The sequence below is a fragment of the Phyllopteryx taeniolatus genome, chromosome 12 (genome assembly GCF_024500385.1).
Source record: "Phyllopteryx taeniolatus isolate TA_2022b chromosome 12, UOR_Ptae_1.2, whole genome shotgun sequence".
Taxonomy (NCBI): domain Eukaryota; kingdom Metazoa; phylum Chordata; class Actinopteri; order Syngnathiformes; family Syngnathidae; genus Phyllopteryx; species Phyllopteryx taeniolatus.
In genome coordinates, this window is record NC_084513.1 from 4,999,176 (window position 1) to 5,020,765 (window position 21,590).

The 21,590-nt window shown below is 42.5% G+C and overlaps 1 protein-coding gene across 5 annotated transcripts in view; it reads left to right on the forward strand.

The window, feature by feature from the left end:
• The first annotated feature begins 10,271 nt into the window (after positions 1-10,271).
• Positions 10,272-21,590, forward strand: part of rnf17 (ring finger protein 17) — a 42,628-nt gene continuing 31,309 nt past the window's right edge. For 4 of the 5 annotated variants that reach the window (XM_061792189.1, XM_061792192.1, XM_061792190.1 and 1 more), the window contains exons 1-6: positions 10,272-10,408; positions 12,840-12,952; positions 13,042-13,139; positions 14,848-14,926; positions 20,880-20,969; positions 21,051-21,154. In XM_061792189.1, the coding sequence (XP_061648173.1) occupies positions 10,351-10,408; positions 12,840-12,952; positions 13,042-13,139; positions 14,848-14,926; positions 20,880-20,969; positions 21,051-21,154 (542 nt within the window). In that variant the 5' untranslated portion in view covers positions 10,272-10,350. The remainder of the gene's footprint in view (positions 10,409-12,839; positions 12,953-13,041; positions 13,140-14,847; positions 14,927-20,879; positions 20,970-21,050; positions 21,155-21,590) is intronic. The other variant, XM_061792191.1, reaches the window with a different exon arrangement.

Consider the following 21,590-nt stretch of genomic DNA (forward strand, 5'->3'; position numbering starts at 1 on the left):
GCTGCGGAGACTTGAGACCCGTTATAACTGTTGCTCTAGTCGGACCTCAGACGTCTGGACGCCAAGAGCTACACAGAACTACTTGATATACGACACTATATGGCTCCGGAATCTTCTTTAGACACGCCTCCTCAACAGTCACACTCCTGATGATTTAACCAAAGAGCTGACAGAAGCTGTGGAGGAGTCGAAGTTAGTGCAACCAAATGTACAGGTACAAAATTAGAGTATGGTAGAAAAATCCATTTGTTTCAGTGCTCATACATTATATAGCTTTAATAAACACTTGGGAAAATACTTTTCAGAGTGCAAATTCCTGCCTAATTTCTACATTAAAAATCATTTTAATTGTTTCTTGAGTGTTTGTTACAGAATACTTTAGTTTCTAGAGCTAGTGAATTTGGGGGTTTTATATATATATATATATATATATATTTATATATATATAATATTTCCCTCTGAGTGTGTGTCGTGCAGCTCTATAAATATGAGTTTCACATTTTGAATTGAACTACTGAACTAAATTAAGCTTTTGACACTATTCTATTTCATTGGGCTGGACCTGTAAGTGTACCAGTAACAACTGACAATGCCAGGATATAGACAGAGGTGGGACACAGTCATTGCTTTGCAAGTCACAAGTTAGTCTCAAGTCTTTGCCCTCAAGTCTCGGGTCAAGATATGCAAGTCCCGAGTCAAGTCGCAAATCCTAAACTTTGAGTTTTGAGTCCTTTCGAGTCATTTTCAAAACATATTTTTATATATATATATATATATATATATATTTATACTATGTTAATTTTATGTACTGCATTTCTATTTTTCTTATATATTTTAAAATGCATATTTATTTATCAAAACTAATTTGATGAATGTTTGTGTGCAAAATGTTTGCACCTTCAAAGCCAATCGTCAACATCGGCTGGGGATGTTATGACTTACTTTTTCTCATTTTATTTCCGAAGTGACATTAAACAGGCCTGTCACAAATAAGAATTTGCATCCAGTTGTTGCTGCAATTAGTAATCGAGTATTCTACTGACAATTCTATCGGAATCATAATAATATGTATAAGGATAAAATAAGTGGCACGGTAGCCGACTGGTTAGAGCGTCTGCCTCACAGTTCTGAGGACGGGGGTTCAATCCCCGACCGCACCTGTGTGGAGTTTGCATGTTCTCCCCGTGCCTGTGTGGGTTTTTTCCGGGTGCTCCGGTTTCCTCCCACATCCCCAAAAACATGCAGGCTAGGTTGACTGAGGATTCTAAATTGTCTGTAGGTGTGAATGTGAGTGTTGGTCTATTTGTGCAACCAGTTCAAGGTGTACCCAACCTCTCGCCCAAAGTTAGCTGAGATCGGCGCCAGCACAACCGCGACCCTAGTGAGGATAAGCGGTTCAGAAAATGGATGGCTGGATGGATGGATGGTTTCACAGTTTCGCCAGAGTCTGTAACCTCTGTTGCGGGTAATGATGTTTGACAGCCACCTCCCTCCCCCTCCCCCTCCATCCCGCTGACTCAAGCACACGTGTACATACCTGTACATGTTCTACAAAGCATGTGTGGTGTTGATGTTTTGTCATCTGCTGTAGCTGAATACAAACGGGGTCACATACAATATTGCTCAGCAAACACGTCGATAATTAGTCATTAAAAAAGACATCTCTACAGAGCATAAGAGAGGGCTGTGGGTCTTTGGATCTCTTTCTGGGTTCATTTGTGACCTCCTAAATAAGTCAAATTGCACTCTTGGAGTAATTCTGGTCGGCCAACCACTCCTGGGAAGGTTCACCACTGTTCCGAGTTTCTCCATTTGTGGCTCTGACCCTGGTTCGCTGGAGTACCAAAGCCTCGGAAATGGCTTTGTTATCTTTTATGGACTGGTACTTTATCATTTCTTTGGCCTGTGGCATGATTTCTTTTTTAGATCTTGTAACCTACTTCACTTTGTGTATTATTCAAGTGATTCTTTGATACAACAAATCTAGCAGTAATCCAGCCTAGTTGTGGCCAGTGAAAACAAATACAGCTTTCAGAAATTGTGGGTAATTACAGTTAACTCATGATTTAACAGTAAGGGCCAATAACATTTTTCAAATACAACCAGAGAGGTTTTAATTTTCTTTTTTCTTAATAAAAGAAAATCATCACAGGTAAACTGCATTTTGCATTTACCTGGCTAGTCTTTGTAATTAATACTACGGTGGCCATATGTTGCAAATGCAGGAATGGCACAAAACAAAAAAACACACAAGCACATAAAACAACAGCAAAAGAAAAATGCTGCAATATAAAAATGCTGCAATCAGAGTAAACAACAGTCAAAGAAAAATGCTGCAATTCAACTGCAAAAGAAAAATGCTGCAAGATGAAAATGCTGCAATCACAAAAAATAACTTCAAAGGAAAAATGCTGCAAACACAAAAAAACCACACAAATCCCAAAACAACTGCGAGAGAAATACTGCACATTCACGCTAAACAATGGAAGTCTGCCAGGCCACTAGGGGGTGCGACCTCCAGGATGCACCAGTCCTATGAGACTGAGCTTCTCATAGATATGAGATACGCCACAACCCTGTAGAAGCCCGACTAACTGCCTACGTGACGGGCATGTTGGCGATGTTGTTCCATAGAAGGCAACGCATGGACATTTAAATTAAAGGCCTCTTCAAACTGCACTTTGCAAGGCGTCTGATGGCCATCGATTTTTTTACTTCATTGTGTGTGTGCTGAGGAGACGTCAGCACATTTTGAGCAGCGTCGCGTCTGATGCTGAGCATCGTGTCATCGGATAGAACATTTTCTGGAGCGTTGATGTGGTGACGTCAAAAAGCTCCATCAATGGGAGAGATCTGGTGGAGTGCTATATTGGCTGACTTGTACTGTAAATGGCAAGGGGGAAATGGAGCATGCTCTAATACTTGCAGTTTCTCTTTGTCCCGAAATCTCTGCTTAGCCTGAAATATACCTCAGACGTTTTGGTGAAATTGTAGGTCACGAACAAGCCTAAACTCTCAGAGGATCCGATGAGCCATTACAATGGGATGAACCCATATCCTTTTTTTACTGCAACTCATCTCCTCCTCTTCCTTCTCCTTAAAACAAGCAAGGGCTTTCTTTTCTGAATAAGAAAGTGACCTCTTGCCAAGGTGTGGTCTACTTTGTTCTGCGTGGCTTTTCTCCCTTGAAGTGGATTTGTGGGTCTATGGATGGGTATTAGGTCACAGAGAGTTGGCAGGACGGCTTTGCATGTCAACAGGTCCCAATGACTGGTACTTTGTCTCAGCGCGTCGCCAATATGCATTTGAACCTCGGGGACAAAGGAAGCATGACCGTTCTGATCTGAAGAAAGTGTCATTGTGTTCATAGATGGAAAATGGATCTTTTCCCAAAAAAACCATAAAATTGTTGGAGAATATTTTTCACTTTTCTGTGGAAACAGCATCAACATGGAATAGGTGGCAATTTTCTTCCTTTGGATGCTCATTTAAAAGCACATTGAGTACTTTAACTGTTGAACGTTTAGTAGACCTTCACACTGCTGAAGACATTTTTCTAAGATCCATCCATCCATCCATTTTCTTCCACTTATCCAAAGTCGAGTCGTGGGGGCAGCAGCTTAAGCAGGGAAGCCCAGATTTCCCTCTCCTCAGCCACTTCATCCAGCTCTTCCGAGGGGATCCCGAGGCATTCTCAGGCCAGCCGAGAGACGTAGTCTCTCCAGCGTGTCCTGGGTTGTCCCCGGGGCCTTCTCCCAGTGGGACGTGCCTGGAACACCTCACCAGGGAGGCGTCCAGAAGGCATCCTAATCAGATGCCCGAGCCACCTCATCGGGCTCCTCTCTATGCGGAGGAACAGCGGCTCTACTCTGAGCCCCTCCCAGATGACCGAGCTTCTCACCCTATCTCTAAGGGAGAGCCCGGACACCCTGCAGAGCAAACTCATTTTGGCCGCTTGTATCCGGGATCTTGTTCTTTTGGTCACGACCCACAGCTCGTGACCATAGGTGAGGGTAGGAACGTACAGTCCCCTCCAAAAGTATTGGAAAGGCGAGGTCAATTCCTTTGTTTTTGTTGTATAAGGAAGACATTTGGGTTTCACGTCAAAAGATGAATTCCAAATTCTGAACTAGTTGAGGTCAGTAGCTCCCCATCCACACCATACACATTGTTGATTGTGCACTGCTTCCCTCTCCTGAGATGCTGGATGTTGGACCAGAATTTCCCTGAAGCTATCCAAAAATCTTTCTCTTTGGCCTCACTTTACTCCTCCCACGCCCGACTTTTTGCCTCAGCAACCACCAAAGCTGCATTCCGCTTGGCCAACCGGTACTCTTCAGCTGCCTCTGGAGTCCCATAGACCAAAAAGACTCGATAGGACTCCTTCTTCAGCTTCATGGCATCCCTTACCGCTGATGTCCACCCACCAACAGGTTCGGGGATTGCCGCCACGACAGGCACTGACCACCTTACGGCCACAGCTCCGGTTGACCGCCTCAACAATGGAAGCGCGGAACATGGTCGACTCAGACTCAATGCCCCCGGGCGAAGTTCTGCCACAGGTGGGAGTTGAAGCTCCTTTTGACAGGGGACTCTGCCATTTGTTCCCAGCAGACCCTCACAATACGTTTGGGTCTGCCAGCTCGGACTGGCATTTTCCCCCACCATCGGAATTGGCTCACCACTAGGTGGTGATCGGTTGAAAGCTCGGCCCCTCTCTTCACCCGTGCCCAAGACATTCGGCCGCAAGTCCGATTATGCAACCACAAAGTCGATCATCGAACTGCGGCCTAGAGTATCTTGATGCCTAGGTCCATTTATGTTATTCATCATTAGGGGTCTCGAAGCCATACTTTGTCTGGTCCCTCACCTAGGACCTGACTGTCATGGGTGACCCTACCAGGGGCGTAAAGCCCCAGACAACTTAGCTCCTAGGATCAGTGGGATACACAAACTCCTCCACCATAATAAGGTTACCCCTCAGGGACAGGCATTTTTCTGAGTATACTAGCTTACTCTTACTTTAATGTTACATCAATTCATTTGAACCAAAAGAAGTACAGAAGATCGCAACTTGCAATCATCGATTGTCAAGCAATAACGAGACCTATGTCACTAGTTAGCTTGCGTTTTTAACTAACCCACTCGACAAAGCAAGAGCATACACATTCGGCCATGACACTTTCTGCCACAATGATAACCGTAGCAGCACCTCCCCCAAATACAGACATCTTAAAGCAACAAAGGTGTCATACTACCTTAACGTTAACAGCCTTCAAAGTGTATTAGCAAAATCTTTGACGATCCCGCAAATTTCACAAATTTCCAATACATACATTAATGATATACATGTCACGATGCCAATAGAAAAACATTTCATATAGCGTTCTTGCCCCCTCAGAAACGCAGCTTTGCACAGCTGCACATATCGCACATACTGCACCAGAAACTGCTACTGTGTTAGATCATTCCGATCTGACTAAAACAGCCTTCATGGTTAGTGGTTATAGCGCCACCTGTTGCTTTGGCCTGCACTTGACAGCCTGCTGATGTGCTTTTTAAAATAACCTCAATGAAACAGAAGGTCAGAGGCTCAGCGTGACCTCAAAGTGGTTGCTTTTAAGCACACCACATGGAACAACACTGTAGGATGCAAAATGTGCATCTGTAACCCATATTGATCCCAATAGATCCCAGCTAATGGCTCCATTTTTGGGCCATCGGATGGGCGATGCCCCCCCCCCCCCCCCCCTCCACCCCATACACACACAGCTTTTATATCTGTCCGTGGAGTAATGGTAATGGTACTATGCTGTATTGTACTGATGCAGTCACTTGACATAAAATAAAAAAGGACAGCACTGAAATTGTTTGTGTCAGATGACCTGGATTTAATTGCAACATATTTCAGGCAAAGAAGAAAATTACTTCACATTTTACTTCACAGCATTCCAAATGAATCATGTTAACACCGTTATTAGATTTGCCATAATTGAAGTGGAATCCCTCGTGTGATCTTCTGGGAGGAATCATACAGTGCCTGGCCCACCTGGTGAAGAAAATCTCCAGCCTCTGAAGTGAATGCTAGGTGGACTGACACAGAATGGGAGAACCAAGTAGACCTGGCAATTCTTTATGTCAAAGCTGTAACCGAAGCGGGATCATGTTTGTAGTTGTTACATATGTAGAACCTGACAATTTTCGGTCTTTTCAGAGGGGTGGGTGGTGGTGGGGGTGTCGCTGTTGCTTTTAACCACTACGGAATAGGGAGCGGAAGTTTACCCAGCAGGTTTCCAACTTCAGATGTAGTATCAGAAACAGAACAGCATATCTAGCCCCTCCAAGGGTGTCAAACTCATTTTTTCTCATTTTCCTCAGAGGGCCGTTATGACTGTGAAACCATCCATCCAGCCATCCATTTTCTGAACCGCTTATCCTCACTAGGATCGCGGGTGTGCTGGCGGCGATCTCAGCTAACTTTGGGCGAGAGGTTGGGTACACCTTGAACTGGTTGCACAAATAGACCAACACGCACATTCACACCTACGGACAATTTAGAATCCTCAGTCAACCTAGCATGCATGTTTTTGGAATGCGGGAGGAAACCGGAGTACCTGGAGAAAACCCACGCAGACAAGGGGAGACCATGCAAACTCCACCCAGGCGAGGCAAGATTTGAACCCTGCTCCTCAGTACTCTGTGCTAACCAGTCGACCACCCCTTTGAAACCATATAAATGTTTAATTACCTTATCATATTATGCCACTCTACAATATAGATTAAGTAGGCACGTTGAGTAAAATATAAATAAAAACAGAAGACAATGATTTGCCGAACCTTTTCAACCTATTTAATCAATTGTTCAAACAGATAAACGTTAGATTTTTTGCAAATATTCAGTCATTTTGCATTTTATGCCTGCAAGGGGCATGTTTACCACTTTGTTACGTCACCTTTCCTTTAAAAAACACTCAATACGCATTCGGGAACTGAGGTACCTAATTGTAGCTTTGTAGATGGTATTCTTTCCCATTCTTGCTTGATGTACAACTTCAGTTGCTCAACAGTCCAGGGTCTGCATTGTCGTTTTTTGTGCTTCCTAATGCACCACACATTTTCAGTGGAAGACAGGTCTGGACTACTGGCAGGCCAGTCTAGTACTCACACTCTTTTACTACGAAGCCATGCTGTTGTAACACTTGCAGAATGTAGCTTGGCATTGTCTTGCTGCAATAAGCAGGGACATCCCTGAAAAAGACATTTCTTGGATGGCAGCATAACTTGCTCCAAACCCTGTATGTACCTTTCAGCATTAATGGTGCCTTTACAGATATGCAAGTTGTTCATGCTATTAGTACCAACACACCCCCATCCCATCACAGATATTAGCTTTTGAACTTTGTGCTGATAGCAATCCATATGGTCCTTATCCTTTTTGGCCAAGAGAACACGACGTCCATGGTTTCTCATCAGACCACAGCACACTTTTTCTAACACTAACACTTCGCGTTAGTCTAACTCACGGGGGGTGAAGTCGAGCTCGTAAGTTTCTGAGTTATCGGTAGTATCAAAGTTGGGACAGCGCTTCTTAACCCCTTTTACACTTGTAGAAACCTTTCCATCATTTCCATCTTTTTTGGGAGGTCCCTGTCATGTATAACCACCACGGAATGAAGGAGCACAGCAGTATTCTAAGGTAATCTCAGTCAGAAACGCTTCCGTAACCACTTGTAGAAGCCAGTCTTTTTCTGCCTTTTTTTCTGAGTTTCTGTATAAACAGCCACGGAATGGGGGTACAAAGTCAACCAGGCAATTTCCCACTTGCTGATGTTGTGCAGGAGTCATAACTGTTGTTGTTTTTTCAGCCCATTTTTAATGGTGAAGCATACAAGTCACATTTAGCTGCATTGCAGTTGAAAGTTCCTGGATGACATTTAAGTGGAAATCCCGCTGTCACTCGGGATCAATTCATTTTTTCGATCTGTAGGGGGTTGTGTGTGTGTGCGGGAGGGACAAAGGCATGGAAAGCAGGCGGTGGAGTGGGGGGGGGGGGGGTTTAATAAGACATTTGAGGTACACACAAACAGACTGCCGTCACACGGGATGAGCCGGCAAATAGCTGGATCACAACAATGCAGCCACATCGGGACATCAGGAGCCAGCTAACTGCGCCGCCTAATTAAGGGCATCATTAATGAGCGAATAAAGTGCTGTGATACGGGGATGCACAGGGATTATGCTTGGGGGAAATGACCAAAGGATGGGGAGTGACCCACATTTGGAAGATGGAGGGGAGGCATGCCCAACTGGCACCCCCCTGCTCCCTGCAGAACCCCTGTGGGTGGCCTGCTCATTGGTTCATTACACATAGTAAACACATGTACCACCTCCACAGCCTCCATGTTTGTATGTGTGTGACACGCATGCACGTGCACACACACACACACACAAACTCCCAACGCACCTTTCAATATGATCATCATGGTCTGGGAAAGACTGGTGCATCTGCCGGAATGTAGATAGTGAGATTTTATAAGGCTGATATAAGCTATATACGTTTCATCTGGTAAATCATTCAAGTTGTGTCGAGTCTGTCCCCACACAGAAGGGCAGAGAAAAATGACATAATAAGGCAACTTTCCGCTTTTGGATATAGTATCAGAACCACAACAGAGATGGCACAGCGTCTGTACTGCCTTTATTTAAATTTTCAGAAGCCAGCATTTTTGCACCTTTTTGCCAGTACGTAGGGGCACATGTGGTAAAAAGTGTGTGGCACAAGCCCCCAGTCCCGTCTGGTTCCGCCGCCTCTGACCTCATTCCACTGTACAGTGAACGGTTTTCTACATTTGACACCGACGGGGGGTGTCACACCTTTCACTTGGGATCAACATTCATGGACCATGTTTTGAGGTGTGGGGGTCACAAGCTGTCAGCTCTAAAGTGGAAAGGCAGCTCTTGATTTTGGATGAGCGCCATGTGAAGTTTGGCGAGGCGGTTTTATTTACCTTGAATGTCTGCTCCCCGCTCTTCGGTTTATGTCGCCGCAGATTAAATGTCGGATGTGGATGTTGTCCTCAGGCGGAGGCGAGGGTGGCAGCTGCGCTCACACAGAGGAGGCATGCGGATGCTCCATATGCACAAGTGAAGGTGGAGAACAAAGGAACCACGTGGAGGACAAAGAACTTTATGACTTACAGTACTTGACAATTGTGTAGCCCCCTTGTTCATGCATTTTGTAGATGCAAACTCCACACAGGCGAGGCCGGATTTGAACCCAGGTCCTAAGAACCGTGAGGCAGACGTGCTAACCAGTCGGCCACCGTCCACCGTGCCGCCACCAAAATGAAATTATAAAATATAAATGCATTTTCCCGGTATTTTATGATAATGTTTAATTCTAGTTCTTTAACGTCAAGGTCAACAAATTTTAAAATTTTATTTTTTGAATATTCCTTTATGTCCGTGAGGTTTTAAAACAATATTGAATATTGACAATCACGGTGACAACTGGTTAGCACATCTGCCTCACAGTTCTGAGGACCGGGGTTCAAATCCCGGCCTCGTCTGTGTGGAGTGTGCATGTTCTACCCGTACCTGCGTGGGTTTTCTCCGGGTAGTCCTGTTTCCTCCCACATCCCCAAAACATGCATGGTAGGGTAGGTGAGGATAAGCAGTACGGAAAATGGATGGATGGTTTCATACATGTATTTAAAAAAATAAAAAAATAAAATCTTAGCCACTTCTTTGGTCTTTGGCGTCACACAGTGGTCTGAAATTGAAGTGTTCAATCTCAAAGATGGGCTTTCGTTTATGGTTTCAATTCATCCGTACTGCTTCTCCTCACTCGGGTCACGGGCGTGCTGGAGCCTATCCCAGCTGACTCTGGGCGAGAGGCGGGGTAGACCCTGAACTGGTCGCCAGCCAATCATTTTTTTTCAATTTCAATTCACATAAATTAATGAAATAGGATTTCACATTTATTGCCTTAATATAAATTGGTTTCATTAAGTTGTTCCGATAGTTAATTGGGTTAAGATACGTAGTTTTATAATAAAGAGAGCAGAATTGGGGAACGTTTGGTTTGGAAGGCAGACTTTCTTTACGTATAGAGAGTTGTGTGTAAAGAAAGAAAAATAATCAAGTCATTCACTTCATACTGGAGACATTTCTTTTCATTTTATCGGATTTTCACACGCAGGCGTATTGCATCGTTCATGCTAATTGTACCACGTGACTTGACACGAGCTAGCCCGCATACGTCACACTCTCGAGGGGGGGGGGGGAAGAAATCGCGGGCTTCTTCGTCCCCATCAACAAAAACTACACGAAAAAAACAACAACAACAACATGGAACAACCCAACGCAGTTATTTGTGACTTCTGTGGAAATGCCTACACGATTGCAGGTATTTTGATTGATTTGCAAAAGTATCTTTATCATAAAGTTACTAAGAGTAGCGGTGTTAGCAAACCTGCGCAGCTAGCGAGGCTAGCTGCAAGCTAACACGGGCCAAGTGCCGAAATTTGATTGAAACGAACGTGTTGGCAGTTATTAGTGTTGCTTGTGAGCTGTTTAAGGTCTTTTACTGTATAAATGAGAGGAGTCAAATTGATTTTATGACGGTCAGACAACAGGAAATGTGTATTTATTTTTTTTACATCATTATATCAGGTGTGTTTTGCATAAACGGCTCCCACTCAGAAAGGGGGTGGGGGCGACGTCAGCCCAATTTTCCGCCTTCGGAGGTAGAATCAGCAGGGGCGTTGCACCAAATTCTAGCCCCCCATAAGCAGGCATAGTTTAAAAAGCTTCATGTCCCAAAACTGCTATCCATCGTCACCAAAAATGCATGTGGTCTCCTTATGCCCGCTGTAACCTCTGAGAATATTTCAACGGTCATATTTTGGAGTTTATGGACGTTAAGCGTTTTCCTCTCCCAGGACGCTTACTAAACAGGAAAAGCTTAATAAGGAACAGGCTGAATTTCTATAAAAGACATAATATTGGGGCAATCATTCTGATATTATTAGAGATACAAGGGTGCATAAGTTAAGATGTCCAATGAATTATTGTGACGATTGGTCGCAATTTTCTGACAAACGACTTTTTTTCTTTAGCGAGCGCCTATGGTGAGAAAATATCTTAACGTCCATAAAACCTTAGATATTGGGGCCTTCGTTCTGATATTTTCAAGGGTTGAAGTAGGGCTGCACGATTGTGGCCAAAATAATAATCAAAATTATTTTGATCAATACTGTAGTTATGATTATTAATCACGTTTATTCCTCATGTCAGGAATTTTAAAATTTTTTTTATTGCACACGTTGTCAGGGACTGTACGTCTCTGTTGTTCTACTTGACCATTGGTCAGTCGTGTATAGTCACAAACTGCAAATAACTCGACAGTTGTGATTTCCCTCTGTATTAACTGTCCGCTTTTTTTTTTTTTACGTTTCGGTCAGGCCAGCCGAAATGTTCAAGTCAAGACAGCCGCTACAACGACTGTTAATGGTGTCTTGCCGCCTCTCTGCCAATGTGCTGAGAGGGCTAATTAAACAAAACAAGCTTCATATATTACTACATTGGACTTCAATGCCATTTTGGCTTTTGTTTTGCAGTTGCACCGGAGCTCAGTGTTAACTTAATGAAGCCTTAACCATGCGTTCGCCCCCTGGTGGCTGGCTGGCTAGATTGCAGGCACTGCTCCAAATGAAGCACTTTTCATATGCAGCAGTGCCTGCATTTAAATATAAAAAATCGCTGACGATCAAGCTCATTTAATTGTGGCAGCCAAAATCGCAATCACGATTACAATTTTATGAATTGTGCAGATGTAGGTTGAAGTGTGCATGAGGGGGAGATGTTAACATAAATTTTGGTGATGATTGATTGCATTTTTCTGACATTAAGCAATGTTGAGCTTTTTTCCTCGTATGTGTTTTCAACTGTCCTCATACATACCCCTTCTGAAGGTTTAAATGAGCCCAACACGAAATAGCGGGAAAAATCAACCCAGCAATTTTCCGTCTTTGGAGGTAGTGTCGGATTCGTAACAGAGGCGACACCACAACTTTTGCACTTTTGGAGTTGGCATTTTTCTGCCTCTTTCCGGGTCTCTCTCTGTTATGTAAAGATGGTCCAGCCAGCAAGGCAGGCCAGTACCTGGAGCCCCTTTAAGCACTTGTTAATGCTGGCATTTTTTCCGGCACCAATGTGGAATGGGGGAGAGGAAGTTGGCCCAGCAATTTTCCGCCTTTGGAGGTAGTGTTTCATTTGTAACAGAGGTGGGAAAGCGCCAGTATTCCCTTTTACACTTGTAGGAGATGGCATTTTTTTCCATCCTTTTTCCAGTTCACCTTTATAGAAAAATCCCACCAAACCAGAATGGGGTGAAGAAATAGACCAGACAATTTCCTGCCTTCGTGCGTGGTATCAGAGTTGTAACAGAAGCCTTATACCGCCTGTAAACCCATGTAATGTAGAAGCTGGCATTTTCCCGCCTTTTTATTTATTTATAAACGGTAATAATACAGAATGGGCGGATGAAGTCAAACCGTCAATCTGACATCTTCAGAGGTAGTATCAAAGCCGTGACTTTGCCTGCAGCCCATTTTCGCTTGTAAAACCATCTATTTTTTTTCCGCCTTGTTTCTGGGTTGCTCTTATGTATACATAACACCAATATGGAATTGTGGGATTAAATCAGCCTGGCAATTTTTCACCTACGGAGGTATTGTCAGAGCCAGGATAGCGGCTCTAACAATAACTTCTTAAAGTATACATGTAGATACAGTTTCTGGGTTGCATTCCATTATAACAGATTTTTGTCCACTCAGAGAATGAAGCTGAGGGCAATCTGCCCCGTACGCTCGTATGCGGTCACATTTTCTGTACGTCCTGCCTGCAGTCCATTGAATGTGACAATGTGGTCAGGTGTCCCGACTGTGAGGTGAAATTTCATTGAAGTGGCCATATTGTATGTACTATATACACTGTATGTTGTCTGTGGTTGTCGTTAATGAAGGTCCTCTTGTGCAGGTGGAGTCGATTCTACCAGAAGAGGGAGTCTTTGGACTGCAGGAGGACAACCGCATCATCGGCCTCATCTATACTGCCAGCATGAACAGAATGCGAAGGTAAGACTATACAGTATTATCAATGAATTTGAGTTCATTGTTGAGGATTTTTTTGTTTTGATTGTTTTTTTGTTTTTTTTTGTGAGCGGTGCCTCTTCTTCTCCAGATATACGCTTGCAATTGATGCCAAAAGGTTCTATTTTGGTTTCATCAGACCAGAGAATGTTGTTTCTGCAGGTCTGGGAATACTCAAGGTGCCTTTTGGCAAACTCTAGGCAGGCTGCCATGTTCCTTTTAGTGAGAAATGGCTTCCACTGTATACTGTGTGTATGTATGTATATATATATATATATATATATATATGTATGTATATATATATATATATATATATATATATATATATATATAAAAAACCTCAATGGGCTTATAAAGAAATGTTACAAGTAGTTATGGTGTAGAGGAATAGGATTTATTACAATTCATGTCAAGTCTGCTGCCTTACCTTGGAAACATATCCAGACCCTTTCCAAAAAATGTGAATATTATGGAAAGGTTTATTTCCGTAATTCCATTCAAAAAGTTAAACTTTCATTGGTTATAGATTCAGGGCCCACAATTTAAACAACTTAAAATATTAATTTGTTTATTTTTACATAATTTGGGCTTCCAGCTCATAAAACGCACGAAATCAGGAATTCAAAAAATGTGAATACTGTGAAGTAATCAGCCTTCTCAGTTTTTGTAGAAAAAAAAGAAATAAATTAGGGTCACATTTAATCAATCAAAAAAATTGTACTTTCAAAGCGATGTTAATCTTCAATACTTAGTTGGGAATCCCTTTGATTTATCACTGCCTCGATGCACCCTGGCATTTTAATTGATAATTCGAAGTTGTTTTGCAAAACCGATTTGCTGAATTTTTTTAAAATGCATTTTAATTAGTTTTATATAAAGGGTTATAAATAAATATTTGTAATGATTTTATAAATTGGTTTTTAAATATATTTTTAATTAATATTAGTTTTTTTTACAGTGATCTTGTAAATAAATCTTTTGAACGTTTGTATTTTTTAGGGGGAAAAGTAATTTTAAAAAGTTAATTTTAATACGTTTTTTGCAAAGCAATTTGTTGAAACATTTTCATATTGTTTAGATTTGTTTTGTAAAAATTTATATTTGTATTGAAATAAAACCTATTTTTAAAAAAAACATTACATTTTTAATAAAAAATATTTTAGTTTTTTGTTAGTGTTAGATTTTTTTCTGTTTAAATAGATTTTTTTTTCAAAGTGTTCCCTCACTGATGTGCACTGTTTGCTCTAATATGGGTATGAACAGAGGGGGGCGAGTTTACAAAAGCAGTTTGTGTGGCCAACTGAGCGATTTGGTGGCTGTAGTCAGCGAGTTTTGCGACCCCTCTTAGGGGCTATATTTCCAACGGCGGTTTTATTGCCACTAAGAAATAAACATGAACGGAATCATTTTCACAATGTTTTGCATATGACGTGTCAGTTGATGCAAATTAATTGTGGAAAATAAAAACTTTTTCTAAAGCTTGCTTGATATCAGAAGAAATTAAGTCAAATCCAGAAAAAAGCTAAACGTGTTCAGAGTAATGCCTTTTCTTGATGTACTGTAAAAATATGTTTGTGGGGAGAAAGTAAGAGAATATAATTTACCCATATCGTCCAGTCCAATGAGAAAATAAGTGGCTGATGTTTGATTTAACCTTTTTTTTCCCTAAAGAACTTACTTCTGTGTCTGTTAGGTCGGACAAGTCAAATAGTCGCAGGAGGATCAAAGCAGTATCCTTTGACATGAATGGCAGCACGAAGGATTTGAAGCAGGTAATTGTGATTCTCTAAAATTATACCATGGCTTGCTTCACATATACTGTATAGTACATGCATACAGAACCACTAAGGACTTCCATACAGTGCCACCAGAAAGATTTCACACCCCTTCAGGTTTTCCACATTTTGCTGTTACAGATTTATTCTAAAGCTGATTCGAGTAGAGTTTTCTTTAAACAAATCTACATAAAATATCTCATAAAGACAAAGTAATATGTTTTCAGACATTTGTGTAAATTTATAAAAAAAAATTAAACATTCAAACATAATAGGTACGTAAGTATTCATACCATTTGCTCTGTGACACTCAAACCACTGATCATCCTTGAGATGCTTCTACAACTTGAATAGAGTCCACCTGTGGTAAATTCAGTTGATTGAACATCATTTGGAATGGCACACACCTGTCTATATAAGATGTAATAGTTGGCAGTGCATATCAGAGCAGAAACCAAGCAATGAAGTCTAAGGAATTGTCTGCATACCTTTGAGACCGGAGTGTGTCAAGGCACAAATCTGGGGAACGATACAAACGAATTTCAGCAGCGTTGAAGGTCCCGAAAACCACTGTGGTCTTGATTATTGGGAAACGGAAGAATTTTGGAACCACCAGGACCCTTCCGAGATCTAGCCGTCCGACCAAGCTGAGTAGCCGGGGAAGAAGGGCCTTGGTCAGAGAGGTGAACAAGAACCCTATGGTCACTAAGACGGACTTCCAATGTTTCCTTGCGGAGATAGGAGAACCATCCAGAAGGTAAACCATTGCTAACGCACTCCACCAATCAGGGCTTTATGGTAGAGCGGCCAGACGGAAGCCACTTCTCACTAAGAGGCATATGGCAGCCCACTTGAAGTTTGCCAAAAGGTACCTAAAGCATTCTCAGACCTGCAGAAACAAAATTCTCTCGTCTGATGAAACCAAAACAGAACTTTTTGGCATCAATTACAAGCGTAAATCTGGAGAAGAAGAGGCACTGCTCATCACCTGGCTAACACCATCCCTACTGTGAAGCATGATGGTGGCAGCATCGGCGGAGAGATGGTTTAGCATCTGCTGTCTATTGTTAGGCAATAATATTCTGGGAGATCTGAAAGGGAGAGCTGCCACCCAGGTCTTGGATTTATCTTGGGAGACCTTTCTGTTCATGGTCTGGAGGAAGAGCTCATCTTCCACAGAAAGAGCGAGCTTAAGATCACCTTTTGTTCTGTGGAAGACGGTGAGTCCAAAACTATCATTGTTTGTCTTTTGGCTGTAGCTTCTCTGGTAGTTGTTTAACTGAAGCATTGAGTTGGGGTTGAACATTTCTTTCAGCTGGACATGGCTTGTGCATGGAGTGAACCGTGAAGGTCTGCAGTTCTTTAGGATGCTTATCTTAAAGCTGTGAACAGTCGGTTTGTGTATGTTTCCTGAGCACACGTCGCCTACCAGGACCCCCCCAACCAACTTTTGGTGCAAATGGTGCATTATCGGGTCCATTGATCATTCGTCTCACCTTATGAGCTCGAATGACGTCTCTGCCAAGGAGGAGAAGGATTTGAGCCTGCTGGTCAAGAGGCAGAATCTCATCGACAAGACATTTCAAATGAGAATGATAGAAAGGAACTTCAGGTGTCAGGATTTTGTCACGATTGTTTAGGATGTCATTACATTCGATCATCTTGGGGAGTGGAATGCTGACTCTTCCTTTTGATGGCTCAATCTGCAGACAGGCCACTACCTGAGCTCTCTTTCGTGCCTGCAAAGGTCTTCAGTGAATATTGGGATGTGGTGCCCTAAGTATTGAATTGATCGAAAAGCTCTGATCTATCCAATGATTTGTTGCTTTGATCATCAAGCATAGCATTCTGCTGACAGCAGCTCCATTAAGAGATGTCCAAGCTCTCTTTGCTTTATATTATAATAACTAAATATAACAACAAAATGAAAATAAATAAATAAAAACAATATTTTGGTACTAGAAATTTATTGCACCAAAGCAAGAAAAAGATTCCTGCGACCGACAGGAATGACGCCTTAGATCATGCAGGGAATAAAGGATGACGCTCCGAGCTGATCGCTTTGTTGTAAAGCAATCGCGCAAAATGGCGACCCATACATATGGCGAGATGCTCTCGGCCGCTTGCTGGCTGATCGTCTGCTGACCAGGATTTGAATAAATGGGATCCGGAATCGTCAGATAGTGAACTCCCTTTTGGATAGCCAGGCGAGCTTCCTCCGATGAATATCGACAAAGTCCGACGACGAAGGTAACTAATTTGCAGCTCGCAAACACGCTCCTTCAGTCCTTGTTACATAAAAACATAATTTAGTCCCACTAGTTCACATTACAATGTAATATCTGTTGCCAGTACTGATTAGAATTTTCCATTTCGTCCATCTTGCAGGAATTCAACACCCGCGCGTCGAGCGTCTTTTAGGATTGCGAAGAAGAAAAGTAATGTTTTTTTTTACCCTTCCAAAACACGTCATAAATAAAAAGTATTCTCTTGTAATCGTATGTATATTTTAAACCTTACAGGTGATGCATCCAGCAGACGTTCGACTCCCATACCAATACGCAGTGCAGACAAAAAAAAGGTAATTGAAAGTTTTTTTTCTCCACGTCCCACGACAGCAATTTCAACAATGTATTTTTATAGTAATAGTTATATTTCTAACCTGCACAGGTTGTGCTTCGAGCAGAAGTAGTGACTGGTTTCAAGGAGAATGACAACCACACAAGGTCCCATTCACTGCCAACAGAAGAATAAAATAAGATGTGGATAAAACTTTGCTAGATTTTATGCACAAGATAATAAAATCCTGGACTATTGAGCAAACAGTAGAGGAGAATTTGGAGGAAAAAAGTGCAAGTGCGGGATCCCATTTGTTCATGCATTTTTGTCATGTAAATTCTGTACATAGTTATACTTGTAAATAAATTATTTTTTTTGACAAAAGTACTTTGTCAGTGTTGTTTTATGTTCAGATGTTTGAGATTTTCACAAAAGAAAAAAAAATATTGGTGTCAGTCATTGTTCTGCTTGATGTCTGCTTTCACAAAAAGGCTGTTTTCTCCGTTTTTTTTCTTCCAGAAACAGATTTGACTGAAAGTAGCCTATTTGACTTTTTTCTGATGAAAGAAGGGAGTCTGATCTTTCATGTGGTGGTTTTCGTGTTTACATCGTCATAGTACATACCGTAAATTCTCGTGTATAATGCGCATTCCCCCCCCCCCCACCAAAAAAATTGTCAAAAGTCAATGGCAAATGGAAAAAAAACTTTCACATTTTAGAAATGTATGTTGCCATCTAGTGGTTATGAAAAAGCTGTACACTTTCATTCCAAAATGCCACCGCCACCTAGTGGTTATAAAAAAAAGTGTCGCCTACACTTTCATTCCAATAGGACAGAGGTACGTATGACTGCATATATGTACAGTTTACATATCTGGCAGAATTTGTGAAATGTTTTTTTTTTTATATGACTGATGACTGAACAACAACCATCATTCATTTCTTTATGGTTATGTTTTGTTTAATGATAATGCTTTTCTGAAATGCTTGACCGTTTAATTTGAATCCCATTGAAATACAAATTTCTCCTGGTCCTTCATGTTTTCTTTAAAGAATTGAACCCAAATTCTGCCTGGGTAATCAAACATATGAGCACAACTGTGTGTTTTCTAATTTACTAAATAAAAGTAGTGCTGTGAGAAGCAAAATCATGCATTGAAAAAATGCATTATACATAGGTAGAAGGGTTTTCCAGAATTTTGAGGTCAACTTTGGGGGAGCGTATTATACATGTATGCGCATTATACATGAGAAATTACGGTAGTATTCTGTGGGGCTTGGAAAATCAGTGAAATTGCTTGAAAATGCCTGGCGGTCTTGGGGTTCCCTGCTCAAGAAATGGCTGGCAGTGAATGAGTTAAAGAGAGCATTTTCTATGACTTGAGGAGCGCTGTAACATTCATCGAGCCGTTTCCAGGTCATCCGTAGTGCTGCTTCAGATTTTCCAACATGGACTGCTCTAAAGCGTCTCACCCATTCTGATGATTCTTTACCGAGACATTTTGACAGCAGATTCAAACTCGTCACTTGCACTAAGATCTAGGTCTCTGATTGTGTTGAGGAAAGATGACCTTCATGCTCTAGAGTCTTCTGGTTGGTCATTAAAGTGAGACAGGCCAGTGGTCATGAGCATGCGTATACATCAGCAAAAAGAATAATTTACTATGAACAAGCAATGCCCTGTAGAGCTTTGCTGAATATTTAGTTGAATTGACTGGGTTCTCTGAGGCGGGCTCTCCTATCTCTGGAGTTGAGGTCACCGAGGTGGTTAAAAAGCTCCTTGGTGGCAAGGCCCCGGAGGTGGATGAGTTTCGCCCGGAGTTCCTAAAGGCTCTGGATGTTGTGGGGCTGTCCTGGTCGACACGCCTCTGCAACATCGCGTGGACAACAGGGACAGTGCCTCTGTATTGGCAGACTGGGGTGGCACACTCCTCAGCCTCCCTGGTAAGGTCTATTCAGGGGTGCTAGAGAGGTGGGTCCGTCGGGAAGTCAAATCTCAGATTCAAGAGGAGCAGTGTGGTTTTCGTCCTGGCCGTGGAACAGTGGAACAGCTCTCCACCCCCCTCGGTAGGGTCCTCGAGGGTGCATGGGAGTTCGCCCAACCAGTCTACATGTGTTTTGTGTACTTGGAGAAGGCGTTCGACCGTGTCCCTTGGGAGGCTTGTGGGGGGTGCTTCGGGAGTATGGGGTGCCGAACCCCCTGATACGGGCTGTTCGGTCTCCATAGGACCGGTGTCAGAGCTTTGTCCGCATTGCCGGCAGTAAGTCGGACTCGTTTCCGGTGAGGGTTGGACTCCGCCAAGGCTGCCCTTTGTCACAGATTCTGTTCAAAACTTTTATGGACAGAATTTCTAGGCGCAGCCCAGGCGTAGAGGGGGTCCTGTTTGGTGGTCTCAGAATTGCATCTCTGCTTTTTGCAGATGGTGTGGTTCTGTTCGCTTCATCAAGCCGTGATCTCCAATTCTTACTGGAGTGGTTCGCAGCCGAGTGTGAAGCGGCTGGGATGAGAATCAGCACTTCCAAATCTGAGACCGTGGTCCTCAGTCGGATAGGTGCAGCGTCTGCAGTGATGCTGACTTTGTATCGGTCCGTTGTGGTAAAGAAGGAACAAAGCCGAAAGGCGAAGCTCTCGATTTACCGGGCGATCTACGTTCCTACCCTCACCTATGGTCACAAGCTGTGGGTCGTGACCGAAAGAACAAGACCCCGGATACCAGCGGCCAAAATGAGTTTCCTCCGCAGGGTGTACGGGCTCTCCCTTAGAGATAGGGTGAGAAGCTCGGTCATCCGGGATGATCTCAGAGTAGAGCCGCTGCTCCCCCACATCATAAATGTGAAATAAAATACATTCAACAAACTACTAGTAACATAAACATAACAAAGATGAACATCTTTATGACTGTAATAATTCCAATTTGTCGCAATGAATCATGGGAACCGCGTGACTTTTAACGTCAAGTATATACAGTAAATGAACAAGTCATTTAAATAGACACATTGCTCCATCTTGTGATTGGATCGGTGATCGGTTATCGTGTTTTTAAAACTTGCTGATGGGTGATCGGCCCCAAAAATCCTGATTGTGTAAAGCCTAGTCTACATGTGTTTTGTGGACTTGGAGAAGGCACTTGACCGTGTCCCTCGGGGAGTCCTGTGGGGGGTGCTTCGGGATTATGGGGTACCGAACACCCTTATACGGGCTGTCTGGTCCCTGTACAACCACTGTCAGAGTTTTGTCTGTATTGCCCGCGACCTGACCTCGGATAAGCAGAAGATGATGGAAGGATGGAATATTTCTATATTTTCTGTCTACAGCAGCGAGGCTTCGCTGTACCAAAAAAGCAAGCTAGCCTTTAAGATTGAATGTGTTGTTTGAATGTTTTTTCTTCAGCAGGCGGACCTTGAGAAGATTGAGAGAGCCATGGATGAGGCATTGGCCACCGCTGCGGAACATCTGGCTAAGCTAGAGCACTTACACCAGGTGGAATACATGCACTTACTTCTACACAAGGCTGTAGACTTGTGTTGAACCACTTGATGTGTGTTTTTTGGCTCTGTGCAGATTTTAACTACAGGCCTGGCAGAGCAAGTGAAGAAAGAGAGAGCCCGACTGGAGATAGAAATCTGTCGCGGCGCTATCAAGGCGATGTACGCCATCCAGAAGTGGTATGACCACCACAATCTTAATATGACATCTCAGTGTAGGACTGAGCAGTGTAGCCTTAAAATAAAAATGTTCCCACAAAAATAAGATTTAAATTTTAGTCAATTTTTCTTTCCTCATCAAAAAAATGCAAATGCCAGTGATATCATTCATGACCTTTTTGCCACGTATAAACAGTCATCATTTCTTTGGCAATGTTCAGGATGATTGACTCCGCGATCGTTTTCACCGGGCTCTTTTCTTGTCAGACACAAAACAATTTGATGTTGCTTTTTTCGTTTTTGTTTTTTTTGTAATAGTCACTAGAGTGTGAAAGTCGCTAATTTGGCATCACTGACAACTTTTGTAAACTTGCTCCTCTCTGTTTATGTCAGCAGTGCACATTATCCCAGTACTATCTGTGCATGTCTTGCTCACTGAAGGATATTGAATTATTTT